Below are 16,229 nucleotides of genomic sequence, written 5' to 3'. Positions count from 1 at the left end.
CCTAGTCAGCGCGCATCATGACCTTGAAAACTTCCTTTTTTTTTAATATAACGCAGGGCTAAGTTTCAGTGCGATCGCAAGGGCGCGCGGGGGCACGTGGCGGCATCCCCCGGCGGCAACGGTAACTATGCAGCTCACGATGACCAATTTAGCCAATGGCCGTGGACTTTGGGTTTATGGCGAGGTCGTTTGGGTTTATGGCATCGTTCGTTAAAAGAAGAGGGAACGATTTCAAACTAGCTTTGAAAATTAACTGTAAAGTCCAAGCCGCGTGCCGCCCTCTAATGTCTGGCTCGCGTGAGTTCAGGAGCCTCGACTACCGATCGGCAGCGTTTTCTGACCATGCCGAAAAAGCGTTGCAGGGTCGCTTTAACATGATTAGTACTCCACGTGCCACTTACGTGCTATATGACCTGCGGCAGCGGCGCGGGCGATTAAGTTTACGCCGTACTCAGTAAACAAAATCGAGGTAGTAACAGTAGTGTGTCCACAGGAACTGCTGGTTGACGTCCGTACCACTAATAGAACGGTGAGTAGCCGGTGGTGTCATGGAGGAACAAACAGCCAAGCACCTGCCTTTACTATGAGTTAGAAGTGGCTTCGACATTTACTTCTCGAACGGTAACATTAACAAGCGCTTTCCGCTTACCTCTTATTGTATATCTTGTTTTTTCCTTCGCACTGTGACAAAGCGCAAACATGACGTGTGGGTTGTCAGTGAGACAATTCGTCACGCAAGTACGCATGAAAGAAATAAGCGGTGGTGTTGTCCGCCTAACTGTCAATACATCCGTTTTTAAAGCCCAAATCATATTGCTACGTACCAGTGGCATCGTGGTCCACAAGACGAAGAAAAGGACGACAATAAGATAGACTGGCGCGAGCTGTTCCTATCAGCAGCGCTGCTCGGTGAACCACTTGCAAATACATCTGTTGCTAGTCCTTCGAGTCTCTGTTTATATTCCCCGTAACATATTTGGTGGAGTGGTGCGATCCCCGTCCTCGCCACGGAACTCCGCAGCGGGCGTTCGCTCTCGGCTTTCAACATGGCCTCTCAAGACTCGAATGCACCCACTCCGGTCGTCACGCCTCCTGTCCTGCCTTCCAACCAAGCGGCCGCAACAACTTTCGTGGCGCTTCCCGTCTTGAAAGACCCTGGCGTGTTCTCGGGCCTCGAGGGTTCCGACGTCGACCAATGGCTGCGCCTTTACGAACGTGTCAGCGCCAGTTACAGGTGGGACCCCACACTCATGCTCGCGAATGTCATCTTTTACTTGGACGGAACCCCTCGTGTCTGGTTTGACACACACGAGCATGACATTACAAGCTGGGACAGCTTCAAGGAAAAGATCCGTGAGCTTTTTGGAAACCCTTTTGGTCGTCGACAAGCCGCAAAGAATGAATTATCTACTCGCGCGCAAACTTCCACTGAGTCCTACATCAGTTATATTCAAAGTGTCCTAGCACTCTGCCGCAGAGCCGACGAAAACATGTCCGAGCCAGAAAAAGTTGCGCACATCCTGAAGGGTATACCCGACGACGCGTTTAACTTGCTGGTATTTAGCAACGTTACGTCTGTTGATGCGGTCATTCAAGAATGTCGCCGCCTGGAACAGGCTAAAAGCAGGCGCATCTCACATCAGTTCCAGCGCCTTCCGAATACCGCAGCGACGTCATCTTGCCTGGACTCATATCGTCCTCCAGACACTTGCGATAACTTGACACGACACGTCCGACGTGAACTTGAAGCAGCCGCTCCTGCTACAGTGCCACCACCGCACCCTGACCACTCTCCTTCAATCCCCTTGCCCCTAATTCAAGCTGTCGTGCGACAGGAAATTGCCAGCATGGGTATTTGCTCCATTTCGACGCCTCCCCGTACCGACTTCCAGCAACAATTCACGACTCCACGTCCATTCCCCTCTGGCTCTCCATCAACATTCCGCAATCCGTCCGCATGGCGAACACATGATGACAAGCCCATTTGCTTCTCTTGTCACCGTATTGGGCATGTTTCTCGCCATTGCAGAAGTCGCTGGGGTCCTACTACACAAACTTTCCAGCGTTCTTCCAATGGCCGTCCCGTTTATCGTCATGCGACCAGCCCAGACCACTTTGCCCCTCAGGAACCTGTGAGTGATCCCCGCTACTCCCGCTCACCATCGCCCCAACGTCGCCAGTCTCGTTCTCCCCAGCCCCGCCGACCACTTTCGCCCGCCTTCCCACGACGCTCCTCGACGGAAAACTAAATGTTGCAGCCCCTGGAGGTGGCGCTGCATCAATGGGACTGACCGAAAATCCTCTATTGACCATACAGACGAAACAGAACCTTATCGATGTACAAGTGGACGGTGTGCATGTGACTGCTCTTGTCGACACTGGGGCTCAACTTTCCGTCATGACCACTGATTTTCGCCGAAAGCTCAAGAAAGTCCTCACACCTGCGACGACTAAGTTCATCCGTGTTGCCGACGGGGGAACAGCATCTGTCGTTGGAATGTGCTCCGCTCATGTAAGCATCACTGATCGCCACACAGTTGTTCTCTTCGCCGTCCTTGAAAAATGCCCACATGACGTAATCCTAGGCCTCGACTTCCTGTCCGCACATTCTGCCCTCATTGACTGTTCGGCCAGTACACTCCGTCTTCACTTGCCCATAACAGACCCTGCTGCACCACGGCCGAGTCGCCTCTGCACTGCCCGATATGTTCGCCTTCCAGCCCAAACACTGACCTACGTCGAGTTCGTATCAAGACCACCAGTTCCCGACGGCGACTATGTGCTGACACCTATCACCGATGTCCTCATCAGCCGCGGCATTACATTACCGCACACCGTTCTGTCTGTCGCAGGGAACTCCACGTGCCTTCCAGTTGTCAATTTTAGCTTGACACCGCAAGTGCTGCCGCAAGGCATCTCTTTGGCATTGCTGTCCACCTTAGAAGACAACGCAGTGAATGCTTTCACGGTGGCCACTCCTTCCGACACCTCTGCCCAGCACCAATCCAATACTTGCCCCGACAGCGCAATTAAGTCGATGATTGCTTCTGATTTAACACCGCAGCAGACTGACGAGCTCCACCGGGTTCTACTGTCGTACATCGACGTTTTCGATCTCGGCGGCCGTCCATTGGGGCAAGCTACTGGTGTGACGCACCGCATAAACACCGGTGATGCGCCTCCTATCCATAGGCGTCCATATCGCGTGTCGGCGACTGAGCGTCAAATTATCCAAGATGAGGTCGACAAAATGCTCGCCAAGAACATCATTGAGCCATCCTGCAGTCCTTGGGCGTCCCCTGTCGTACTCGTCCGCAAGAAAGACGGCACATGGCGTTTCTGTGTCGATTATCGACACCTAAACAGAATTATAAAAAAAGACGTGTACCCTCTGCCACGAATAGATGACGCCCTCGATTGCCTCTATGGTGCCCGCTATTTTTCCTCCATAGACCTACGTTCCGGGTACTGGCAGATTCAGGTGGATGACATGGATCGTGAGAAAACGGCATTTATCACACCTGATGGCCTATATCAATTCAACGTCATGCCCTTCGGCCTTTGTAACGCTCCAGCCACCTTTGAACGAATGATGGACTCTCTGCTCAGAGGCTTTAAATGGTCCACCTGTTTGTGCTACTTGGACGATGTCGTTGTTTTTTCACCTACATTTGAGACTCATATAGAGCGCCTGTCAGCCGTCCTAGATATCTTCCGTCGCGCTGGCCTGCAGCTGAACTCGTCCAAGTGTCACTTTGGCCGTCACCAAATTACAGTACTTGGCCATTTAGTAGACGCTAACGGCGTACAACCAGACCCAGCCAAAATTAGCGCAGTCAAAAACTTTCCTGTACCACGATCTGCAAAGGATGTTCGCAGCTTTCTCGGACTATGCTCTTACTTCCGACGCTTTGTGAAAAATTTTGCAGACATAGCGAGACCCCTTACGCAGCTCCTCAAACAAGACGTCCCGTTTTCATGGAGCTCAGAAGAGGCCTCTGCGTTCTCCAATCTCATCGCGCTCCTCACTACTCCTCCGATTTTGGCCCACTTTGACCCTGCTGCCCCTACTGAGATCCGTACGGATGCAAGTGGCCATGGCATCGGCGCAGTGCTAGCTCAACGCCAACGTGGCCATGACTGCGTTATTGCATACGCCAGCCGCCTGCTATCAGCCCCTGAACGCAATTATTCCATAACAGAGCGCGAGTGCTTGGCTCTCGTTTGGGCGGTCGCGAAATTCAGGCCATACCTCTACGGACGCCCATTTTCGGTAGTTACCGACCACCACGCGCTCTGCTGGTTGAACTCCCTCAAAGATCCCTCAGGGCGCCTTGGTCGCTGGGCTTTGCGTCTGCAGGAATTTTCTTACTCGGTCGTGTACAAATCTGGTCGCTTGCACCAGGACGCCGATTGCCTCTCCCGGTACCCTGTCGACGATCCTGATGACAGTGACGCCAACACGGTGCCCTCCATCTTCTCCGTGTCCGCCTTCATTCACATTGGGGAAGAACAGAAACGGGACCCACTGCTGCTTGACATCATCAGCCGCGCGGAATCTTCCCCAAACGACGCCTCCGTCCGTCGCTTTGTACTTCAAGAGGGCGTCCTATACCGCCGCAATTTCCGACCTGACGGGCCTGACCTTCTTCTTGTCGTGCCTAAGCATTTACGGCGCAGTGTCCTCGCTGAACTTCACGATGCGCCCACAGCTGGACACCTTGGCGTATCTCGTACGTATGAGCGCGTACGGCGACGTTTCTTCTGGCCAGGCCTTGCTCGCTCGGTACGCCGATACGTCGCTGCGTGTGAGTTATGTCAACGTCGCAAAACACCGTCGCTGCTACCTGCTGGCCATCTTCAACCAGTAGACATACCCACGGAACCGTTTCACCGCGTTGGGTTAGACCTGCTTGGTCCTTTTCCCGCATCAACATTGGGAAACAAGTGGATAGCAGTGGCTACTGATTATGCTACGCGCTACGCTATTACGCGAGCTCTACCAACGAGTTGTGCAACCGACGTTGCTGACTTCCTGTTACGGGATGTTATACTGGTTCACGGTGCCCCAAGACAACTGCTCACCGACCGTGGCCGTTCGTTTCTCTCTCAAGTAATCGCCGACATCCTGCGTTTATGTTCCACGCAGCACAAAGTGACCACTGCTTACCACCCTCAAACGAACGGCCTCGCGGAACGGTTCAATCGCACGCTTACGGACATGCTCGCTATGTATGTGTCGCCGGACCACCGAGACTGGGATATTGCCCTACCCTACGCAACTTTCGCGTATAACTCCTCGCGCCACGACACAGCAGGCTTTTCACCTTTCTACCTATTGTACGGAAGAGAGCCGACATTACCACTGGACACCATCATTTCATCCAGTACCTCGTCCACCAGCGAGAATGCTCATGACGCTATCGCGCGAGCCGATCATGCCCGTCAGCTCGCTCGCGCTCGCCTGACGGCGTCGCAGAGCAACCAACGACGTCGGTACGATGCCTCACATCGAGACGCACATTTCGTTCCCGGTACCCTTGTGCTACTCTGGTCCCCTAATCGTCGAGTGGGCCTATCTGAAAAACTTTTGTCACGTTACACGGGACCTTACCGTATAGTGCGTCAAGTAACACCTGTCACCTATGAGATTGGCCCCATCTGTCCCTCGTCATCTGTCGTTCGGTCCAGTGATGTTGTTCACGTCTCACGGCTCAAGCCCTACAACACGGCTTCGGAAAACGACCTTTAAAGCTCCGGGACGGTGCTTCCGCCGCCAGGGGTCATGCTACGTACCAGTGGCATCGTGGTCCACAAGACGAAGAAAAGGACGACAATAAGATAGACTGGCGCGAGCTGTTCCTATCAGCAGCGCTGCTCGGTGAACCACTTGCAAATACATCTGTTGCTAGTCCTTCGAGTCTCTGTTTATATTCCCCGTAACAATATGTAGGCGGTGAAGCAAGTTGGCGAGTGACGAAAACGCCGCCGGGACAAGCAACAGGACCCAACGACAGCCACAGACGAACCGTGATAGTTTTACGTTCAACGATGTCATAACGCATGTGCTTAGGCAATGCGCTATTCGGGCAGAAGAAAGCATTACGATGCTACTATGCCGGGCCTAACCTAGATTTAAGTAATATGAACAGTATTATAGTGATCCAAGGTTGGAGAAGGCGGCAAAGGAGAGCCTAGAGGAAGAAGAGGTAGAAGAAGGTAGAAAGAATGTAAATAAAATGGCCGTAAGCAAACTGCTTTCGTTGGAACTTTATAAGTATGAACGTCATTAATTTTATCAGCGTATACGTACCGCCCTCTTCCTCCCCTTTCCTTAGCTAAATATACGTGCCTGATTTAGGGCAGCGTTTCGAATAACTGGGCACACATAAGACGAGAGAGACGATTGTAATGTTGACGGCTGTGATATTTTCTTTTATTTTATTTATTTATGGTACTGCAACCCCTACCGGGGTTTTAGCAGGGTGTGATACAATAGACGAAAAAAAATACGACATAATGGTACTCAAAATATATGTACTACATGCAGAGGTTATAGTAAAAAAGAGAACCCTAGAGAATCAACAAATGCACGTTCAGTTATTAAACAAAGCATTGATCAAATGTGCAAATGAAACAGAGGAACAGGCAACGCAGATATCATAGAGACAGTCACCAGGGAAAAAAACCAACTATGTTTCAGCCATGAAGATGGGATGAAAATTCCTGGCAAGGAATCTGCTTGAATGATCTAGCTGCTAAGGTTATTCCATTCTCTGACTGTTCGTGGAAAAAAAGAATACTTGAAAGAGTCATCATGAGAACGAAAAGGCGTTATTCTTAGTTCATGCCTTTGGCGCGTTGAGTAACCGGAATAAAATGAAATCCGTTCGCTAACGTCGACGTTATAGTGCCCCTTAACTAAGTGACATAAAAATTTTAGACGTGATGAGTGGTTTCTTTCGGATAATGGGGTTAAATTAGCTCGAGCTTGTAGTTCAGACACTCAGCGGCGTCGAAAATCGCTGTAATTGAACTGTATGGCTCTTTTATGGACGAATCACCTTAGGATCTCGGCGTGTCAGCGAGCATCGTCGTCTGCTGTCGGGACGGTCCATTTGCTTGAGCGCAAGAGAGGGTGCCACCGCCCCAGCGCTCGCCATGTGGCGAGAGAAAGCGAATAGCGCGCGTTGACTATTGTTGAATTCCAATGGCGGAGTCGGAGCAAGCTTTTCTGCTCCTTTTGGAGCAAGCGTGTTCCAATGGCAGAGTGAGGGCGGGAGTCAAGTGTTCCAATGGGAGAGTCGGAGCGGATTCAGAGCGGAAGTCACTCCGTAGAGCAAGAAACGTTGCTCCGCCAAAATCGGTGGAGTGGACCAGAACTCGGCGTGACGTACTTCCTTCAACACGTCTGCCAGCTTGGGGGCGCTGCCGGTGTCGCGTGTTCTCACAGTAATTGCGGACGACATGGGCGTCTTGACAAATCGTGCGGCATTGCTTCCACTGATCGATAGCGACAGCTCCGAGTCAGAAAACGCCAGTTCCTGCGCGAGTGATTCATCGGGTAGTGACAGCGACGCTCAAACTGCCGTGTACGAGAGGGAATTCGACAGTGGAATTAGCAGAATGGAATAACTACACGCAAGGTATTCGGGGCAACTCAAGCACTTCCACTGCCTCCTTGCTCCCATGCTTCCTCCGGCGGCGCGGATTGTGTTCCAATCACGGATTTGGAGGCGTTGCTCTACGCCAGAGTCGAGTGCTCGCTCGCAGAGTCCATCCGCTGCTCCGACTCTGCCATTGGAATTCAATATATGAAAACGCTTTTTCTGCGATGAACGCTGAACTACCAGCTCGCAAGGAACGAGAATGCGCCTTCGCCCGCGAGGCCAACGCCGACACAGGCAGCGTCTGCTGGCGAGTTTCTTTATTTAAAAAAAAACGACTGCTCGCGCTGTGCAACCTTTCACCGGCTTTGTTTGAGAATATTACCTTTTGTATAGGGGTCCCATATCATAGCAGCATAATCTACGACTGGTAGGACAATGGATGTGTAAGCTAATCTTCTTACAGCAGGGGTAGCTAGAGTTAGCGTTCTCCTTAAGAATAATAATTTCCTGTAGGCATATTACCTGTAACATAAACAATATGTTTATTCCACCTAAGATTGTTTGATATCAATAGCCCAAGATATTTGTACTCGGACACCTGAGGCACAAGCACATTGCTAAAATTATACGTAAACATTAAGGGCATTTTCTTTCGAATCATCCGCATAAAACAGTCTCTTCAAAGTTTATACACATCTGCCACTGCATACGGGTGATTCCACGAGAGATCGAACATGCCTGTCCGGTCCATATTTTTGTTTTGCCTGAGTTTCTTATAGGTTATGTGGGCACACTCAAAGTGCACGGTACCGAAAATCTTAATTCCAAGAAACGCTCCCAGCGCGCCAAAAAATATTTGAGGGTGGCGGCGCGGGCCTCCTGTTTTTGCTCACTGCAATGTTTTCGTATTTCGCGGCCGAATGTAACGCGAACTATAAATGATGTGTCGAAAAATTCTTTCGCTGGTTTTAATACGCATTACTGTGAATTACATCCATGCTTTTTTATGCCCTCCTCAAAAGGAAGAAAATGTGAAAAAATGGCAATCACGGCCGAAAACAAAAAAATTGTGCTAAGTTGGAGGTGCCTTGGCGCCTTTCCTATTTCCAACAGAAACTTCAAAATATTTTCAAATATAGAAAAGAGCCTTTGCAACATTTGTACGAATGATCATTTTCCTACGGGCAGCGTGAAAAAGAAAACAAATAGTTAAAAAAGCGAGTTTTTTCAAAAAGGTCATTCTCAAAAAATAAAATTAAAAAAAAAACTCCGGTCTCAACTTTGACAACAATTTTTGATCGAAGAGCGCTTATGTCAATGAACATGCGGCTTTAATATCATATGTCTCATTTGCTTTTTTAACGAGATATAACGGGCCAAAATGACCCTTGCTGTGTGTGCTCACTTCAGTGCGACTGATGGTTGTTATCAGCTTGTATTGTGCGTAAATCGCAGTTTTAATTATTCTGCTGCAAGAAAACCTTGCTCCGGTGGCTTTTCGTCAAGACAAATGTATTCTCAAACTTTGTGTCTAGCGTTTGCGGGGGTGGGCTGCTGCCGATCCCTAAAGGGCTAACCCGTACGCAGTTTGCAGCTTATATCCTCAACTTACCCCGCCATTATTCGCTAATCAGAAGCACAAGAGAAACCGCGAGCACGTGGTTTAGGTGACTTTGTAAAAACTCTCCTTGCACACCAAATAAACCATCTGCATGCAGCGAGGGCCAAGCTTAATCTGTCACTAAATGCCACAATCAGCAGGCGCGCTGTTATGCAGTTGCTTTCTCACTGCCTGCTTGCTTGCCTTCCATTACGTGCACTGTAGGCTCTAACCATCTTTCCCATTCAACGCACACTGTGCCTAAACAACACTTATAAAAAGTTAGGTCAATAATTTCCGAGCCGTTTATTTCACTTCCCGCTATCACATGTTTTCGGCGTCGTAGATAACGTCTTCCTGTATCATCTCGACCTTTATCTCAGCGTTTCAGCAGCCAGAAAACGTGCGGTGCGGCATGATTAAGCGATAAGTGGCCGAAGCTGCCCAATTGATGATGTTTTGTCGGCACTTTACTAAAGTGCTTTCCCACGTCGAGAACAGCAGGGGTCACTGGTGGCGCCAGACGGACATTATCCTTAGTTTTGACAGCGAGTGTGCCCTACAAATTAATTGTCACAGCCCAAAGCGCTTAGACACCCTTGGTCATAAAATGTGAAACCACGAGCAGTTCTGGAAACTCATTCACGACAGCCGCGAAAAAGTGACGTAATGTGTGCGGCGCCGTTCAGTATAAACGTTTCGACTTGGTCTAGCTGTTCACTACACGCGATGTGCGCGGCCCATGGCTGCGTCCGAGTATTCTGTGCCAATTAGTTACGCGTTCACAAAAAGAAGATTGCTGAGAAAAACATTTTCGTTGCGCAAATTTTATTTCCTTGCTCTTTTTGCTGTTGCCTACCTCCAGAAGCTACTGTCATAGGCTGAGGATCTTCGCGACACCTGCGAGGTCTGCTAGCATTGCTTTACGCACCTCAAGAAAAACCTGTCTACATCTAACCGCGGTGAGGTAGACCAGGCATTTCTTGAGGAAGAGGAAGCGATTGATATCTCGAACAGGCGCGCCCATCTTTCCTCTGATGATTGTAGGCGAGGTTGTAGGCTGCAAACTGTGTACACGTTAGCTCTTTAGAGGGCGGCAGCAGCCCACTTTCGCACACGCTAGACACAAATAAAATCTGAGAACACATTTTTCTTGACGAAAAACCACCAGAGCAAGGTTTTTGCTGCAGCAGAATAATTAAAACTGAGATTTACGCACAATGCAAGCTGATAACAACCATCAGTCGCACTGAAGTGAGAACACACAGGAAGGGTCACTTTGGCCAGTTATATGTCGTGAACAAAGCAAATGAGGACATATGACATTAAAACCGTGTATCAAGAACACAGTCGTCCGCGTAGAGTTTTATTTTGACAGAGATGTCTTTTACTATGTAGTTTATATAGATAAGAAAAAGGAGTGGTTCTAGGACCAAACCCTGCGGGACATCTGACTGCACTGGTAGTTGGTTAGATTGATGGCTGTTGAATGCAACAAATTGGTGGCGATTGTTCAAGTACACTGAGATCCATTTAACAAGTCGAGAATTTCTAAGCAGACTATGTAATTTAAATAATAATTTTCTATGAGATACTTTGTCGAAAGCCTTCAAAAACTCCATAAAAATTGGATCAATTTCTTTAACATTATTTAATGATACGACGAAATCATGGATGGTAGCAGCTAGCTGTGTACAAGCTAAGTACACTTTCCGAAATCCATGCTGGCATTCCGTTAAGATATAATGTGTATCTAAAAAATACACGATATGTTTATATCTTATGTGCTCTAATAATTTGCAGGTGTTAGAGGTTAAGGATATCGGTCGGTAGTTCTTTATGCACTGTTTGGCAGCGCTTTTATGAAGGGGTATCACTCGGCCTGTTCTCCAGTCATTCGGGAGTTGATCTTCTTTTATTAACGTAAAACCACGATGTTGAAGTATTTCGAAACCCATTCGGCATACCTTTTTAGGAAAGCGTTGGGTATATCGTCTGGGCCAGAACTTTTCTTTTCATCAAGTTTTAAAAGCATGTGGAGTATACTCTGTTCACTTATTGGCAGATCAGGAACAAAGGGCAAAACATTCTCTAAAACAGGTAAGACACCATCATAACAAGTAAAAACACAGTGGAAGTGCTCATTAAATGAATTCATAATTTTTTCATCATTCTAATTAATATCATCAACTTCAACTGCATCGCATTGGTAATGTTTCGGTGACGGCTGCCGCCAAAATTTCTCTGGGGACGCCGTGATGAATTTAGGCAATGATTCTCCATAATAACCTTTTTTATCGGTAGATAATTGGATCCGAAGCTTAGATGAAAGAGAGAAATTTCTGTCGTTGATATTGGTGAAACACTGCTTGATTTTTTTCATTTTATTTTTTAACCTCTTTAGCTGCCTTTCAATCTCAGCGCCTCCCGAAAAATCCAGGGATTCTTTTTTTCTGTTTTTAACAATAGTTGGCACATATTTTTCAATGCGGTCATTAAAAATAACTTGAAGCGTTCCCATTGTTCATGCACGTCTACAGGGGCGTAGCCAGAAATTTTTTTCGGGGTGGGTTCAAGCATACTGAATGTATGTTCGTGCCTACGTTTGTATGTGTGCGTGTATATATACGCAAGCAAAATTGACAAATTTCGGGGGGGGGGTTGAACCCTCAACCCCCCCCCCTTCGCTACGCCCCTGCAGGTCTACAACATTTTCTCAAAATGAATCTAAGCAAAACGAAAGCCTGTCTATAATCGAAACATCATCAGCTCGGGTAGCGGAAACGGGTAGCGTTACAGTTGCCTTTCTAATTCATATTATTTATTGTTAATAACACAGCCTCGTGATCCGATATACCGGGAAATACATCGCACGTAGATTGACTACCAATGGCCCCACTTACGAATAGGCCCAGAATTGTTTCAGAATCACCCTGTATTCTGGTATATGTAACAACTAACTGTGATAAACAAAAGGCAATGTCTAGCATGACCTCTCCTAAGCTATCGTTATCACTTTTGAGCGACATCGTTGCCCAATCAATGTTTGGCAAGTTAAAATGTCCCGAGAGGACAATGCGGTCACCGGGTCTCACATGCTCGCTCATGTATAGCTTCAAAGAATCCAAAAATGTCAACACCAGAACTAGGAGATCTGTACAGAGCAGGTATGATATATCTAACATTTTCATGGTAAGCCTTGCAAAAATGCATTTATTATCTAATAAATCAGGCATTTTTACGAGCTTAATGTTGTCCTTGAAAAGGATGGCTACCCCGCCACCCCTGCTACCCCTGTTCTTTCTGAATGTGCTATACCCAAGTGGAATGAACTCGCTATGATATATTTCGTCGCTTAATCATGTCTCCGTTAAGATAACGATATCTGGGTTATACGACAAAAGAATTCCCTCTAACTCTGTACGCTTCTTTATGACGCTCCTACAATTTACATTAAGTATTCCTAAAGGCCCACGCTTGGGTCTGTGGGCTTACTGTACAACATATGGGCTTAATGTAAAACACTAACAAGGCTCGGGTGATGTTGGTCCGCTCACTTTTGTGATTATCTGCGCAGGCTTATTTTGTGCTTTATAGGCTTTGTTGCGACGGCTTTACCGCTACGCATTCTAAAATTACTTCGTCTAGAGATTGCCTGATGTCGATGTACGCAAGCGCAGTTGCGAACGTTTGTCCACGACACTGCATTGAGGACGGTCACACAAGACGTGTTCAAGAATCTCCTCGAGACCACAATGCAAAAAAATAGTCTAATTCCTCCGCTATATTTGTCTCGTTTGCGGCACCCCTCAAGGTCATGAAAAATCGTTAGTATACTATACGCACCCGTGTTACCGTAGAAAGTCCAGCGCGCGCACTTGCCGTCCGGCTTGCTGCAGTTGTCGCAGTGTACCATCAGCTGCGACCTGGTAGGCATCTCAGAGAATGTCTCGACGCCCAGCAGTGGTTCCTTGAACGGGTTGTCAATGGCGCCTTCGGAGTGTTTGTACGCTTCCTTCCAATGCCTGGCGAGTTCCTCATGGCGATCACGGGTCACCGCCTGCTCGGCCAGCCAGCTGCACTGGAAGCAGCTGAGACTGCGACGGTGCGAACCACTGTCCGCAGAAGAGGAGCACGACGCTGCGATACAAGATGAACTGCTACAGATTCGAGCGAGGATTAGGGTGGTTTGGTAAGGGCTCAGGGACGAACAGGCAAGTTTCGGTCACCGCTATTCGTTTGTCTGGAACTTTCGAAGACAATGTCTTCATTGGCCTCTTCCATCCTCAAACTTTAGCGGGGCATGGTCACTGCTGACCGAAAATATGAACCGACAACGCTGCCAGCGCAGTCTAACAGAGTCTCACAAGCTCATGTGATATAAACTACCGTACTTACTTGCTTGAATGGTATGAGCACTTGGTAAACGCGACATTAATGACAACCAACATCGGACGTGTTATTCTAAGGTTGCAGGTTCGGTTCCTGCAGGCGGCAAGTTGCCTTTTTGTCCACTTCAGTTTCGGTTTCAGCGCAGGCCTGGCGTTTTTTCTGTTGATTGTCATTAATGTTCTGTTTCACAAAGAACACGAGCCCTTAAACTGCCCTTCTTTCGTTATTCATGAGCACTTGTTAGCACTCTGTAATGTTCGCTGAATGGTTGCCAAAGTTCGCTAAAGATGGATAAATGATTGCTGCTGTCTCACGCTGGCTCTCCGCTGTTATAAAATCAACGTTGTCTTCGATCTCAAATTCTCAATGCAATTATTAAGCGGTCTACCCGTTTTTATGCCTTCATTCGTTCAGACGCAAGATGCAAGGAGCACGTATACACTCGAACAGGACAATCATGCCGCCTGCCATGTTGAACGTTTAAACTCCGAATGATTTTGTGGCTGCAACAGATGTCGTGCGGACCATTAATGCAACGGTTCTCTTTAGGGGTACACCAGAAAACAGAAGAAACCTTAATTATGGGGGTGCAGCCGAAATAGAAACACCAGTATGTTCCTCTCCTTTAGGTTTCGCTCTCGCAAGCACCAACATGTAGCCAACGAGGCACTTTCACGCGCGTGTTCGCTTTCATGAAGGTGACGATTGTACCAATTGCACGCCACCGTCGATGTCTCTGTAAAGAAAGATCCATGGAAATTAACGAAAAAAGTAAGGCGTAAACGTGTGAATCAATACGAGACCCAAAATTACACCATCCTCCCGCTAAAGGGGACCATGAGGCGATGCGAAGCCGGAGCACTTGCACCATCGCGTTCCGCTGGCGTTCGTTGGGCATGCTACCGACCTCGCGTCGTGGAACGCGAAGAAGGACGCTGCGCGCGTCGTATCTTCCATCTAGCCTGGCCGTTAATTCTCACAGGGCGAGCGGGGAACGCGCTGGACAGGCGGGCGAGAGGAGGCAGCGTAGGAGAGGAGGGAGAAGGGGAGAGGACGCGCATGCGCTCGAGCTCATCGCGGCGTTGCGCAGGAGAGAATTTCGGCATGTCTAGCCCGCGTTTCAGAGGAAGAGTGTAAAAGGGGAGAGGAGACGGAAAGTGGGGAGGGGGAGGGGAGAAGAGAGAGGGGATAGGGAGAGGGGAAGTGGAGAGGGGAATGGGAGAGGGTGAGTGGAGAGGGGAAGGGGAGAGGAGTGTGTGGAGAGGGTATGCGCATGCGCAGTAAGGGTGGTCACGCCGCACACCACCACCACCACCGGATTGAGCTCCGCCTCAAGATACTTCGCATCTAAAACGCCGAACAGTAACAGCGACGAAAGGTGACATTGTCATTAGGGGAAGTAAGGAAGGCGCCACTGTCTCTCCGATAAATCACGGTACGTGAACCGTTACAACCAGGCTGTGCTGCTGATCCAAAATCCAAAGTATCACTCTTCAGGTGAAGCGTACAAGCCAGCAACTCGACAGGAACGGTTGAGAACGAGTTCAGAGGTATTCATAAAGTAGAGACAATGAATTCTGTGAGCATCATCCAATTGGAGCAGAAATGTAGTGACCTGCGAAGTTTAGTTTCAGCAGTTTCAGATCGCATGCGTATAGATTGTTTCAGACATTTGCTTCAACTCATCGCGTTTCACGCATCATGAAGTGGAACTTTCCACCAAGGTCCTATATTCTGCAATATTATATTGTTCTATCCAGCAGATGCTAACGAACAGCAAGCTAGATCGCCAAAGGCACATTACTGAATGCCCTATCCCACGTAAACACTGCCTCTGGGTACTCTCCCTGGCTTTCTGTGTATCAATTCTCTATCTCAGAATGCTTGCTTTAACATTCATTTTGAATCACTGCTATGGTTCAAAGTTGACACTTCAGCATGTTGATAAATGATTATTAATTGAAGAGCACTCGTTATGGTGCTGTTTTTTGTTTTTTGTAGTGTGTTTGTCATGAGTAAAGGGGACGAGGCAAGTGCCGAATGTCGGAAAGTGGCGATGGTGTGCGAGACATGGAAAATCCCCCGATGGTGTGCACTCCTTGCCACGTCCGTGCACGCGATTGGCCGGGGAAGGACTCGCCGCACGCGAGGCGAGCCGTGGTGCGGAACCCCAAGAGAAGAAACGGGCATTGTGCGGTGGAGCGCCGTAGGATGAAGGTTGAGGAAGTCAGCGTCGCACTCGTGGCGAGAGCAGGAGGCGTCCGGAGCTGGAGACCGCGGCACGAGAGGACCGGAAAGCAACCGTCGATCTTGGTAGACACCGAGCGAGGCTCCCCGGACTCGCAGCGGCCTCATCGCAGGAGTTACCATTCGCACCAGCAGCACTTCACCTTCTTGGCCGTACGGCGGCAACCCACACGACAGTCCCCGGAGCGCCACGTCATCGGTTTGGCCAGGTGGCACGTAGAAGCGGAGGCCCAAGATAGTTAGGCCTAACCTGCCAAGCTCGATGGCGACCGGGTTACAGGCAACGGAGACAAGTGGCTTGTCAGGTGGACGCTGATCGACGGTGACTGCAGAGACTAACCGAGAACGTCGACGGCGAGCGCGACGCAATACGGACGACG

At 48.8% G+C, this 16,229-nt stretch overlaps 1 protein-coding gene across 1 annotated transcript in view; it reads right to left on the bottom strand.

Moving 5' to 3' along the window:
- LOC119383770 (uncharacterized) overlaps positions 1–16,229 on the bottom strand; it is a 41,837-nt gene that overhangs the window by 6,730 nt on the left and 18,878 nt on the right. The window contains exon 2 of the mRNA XM_037652069.2: positions 13,057–13,350. Coding sequence (XP_037507997.1) covers positions 13,057–13,350 — 294 coding nt within the window. The remainder of the gene's footprint in view (positions 1–13,056; positions 13,351–16,229) is intronic.

Source organism: Rhipicephalus sanguineus, chromosome 2 (assembly GCF_013339695.2).
Source record: "Rhipicephalus sanguineus isolate Rsan-2018 chromosome 2, BIME_Rsan_1.4, whole genome shotgun sequence".
Taxonomy (NCBI): Eukaryota; Metazoa; Arthropoda; class Arachnida; order Ixodida; family Ixodidae; genus Rhipicephalus; species Rhipicephalus sanguineus.
This window is presented reverse-complemented; position numbering and strand designations above follow the sequence as displayed.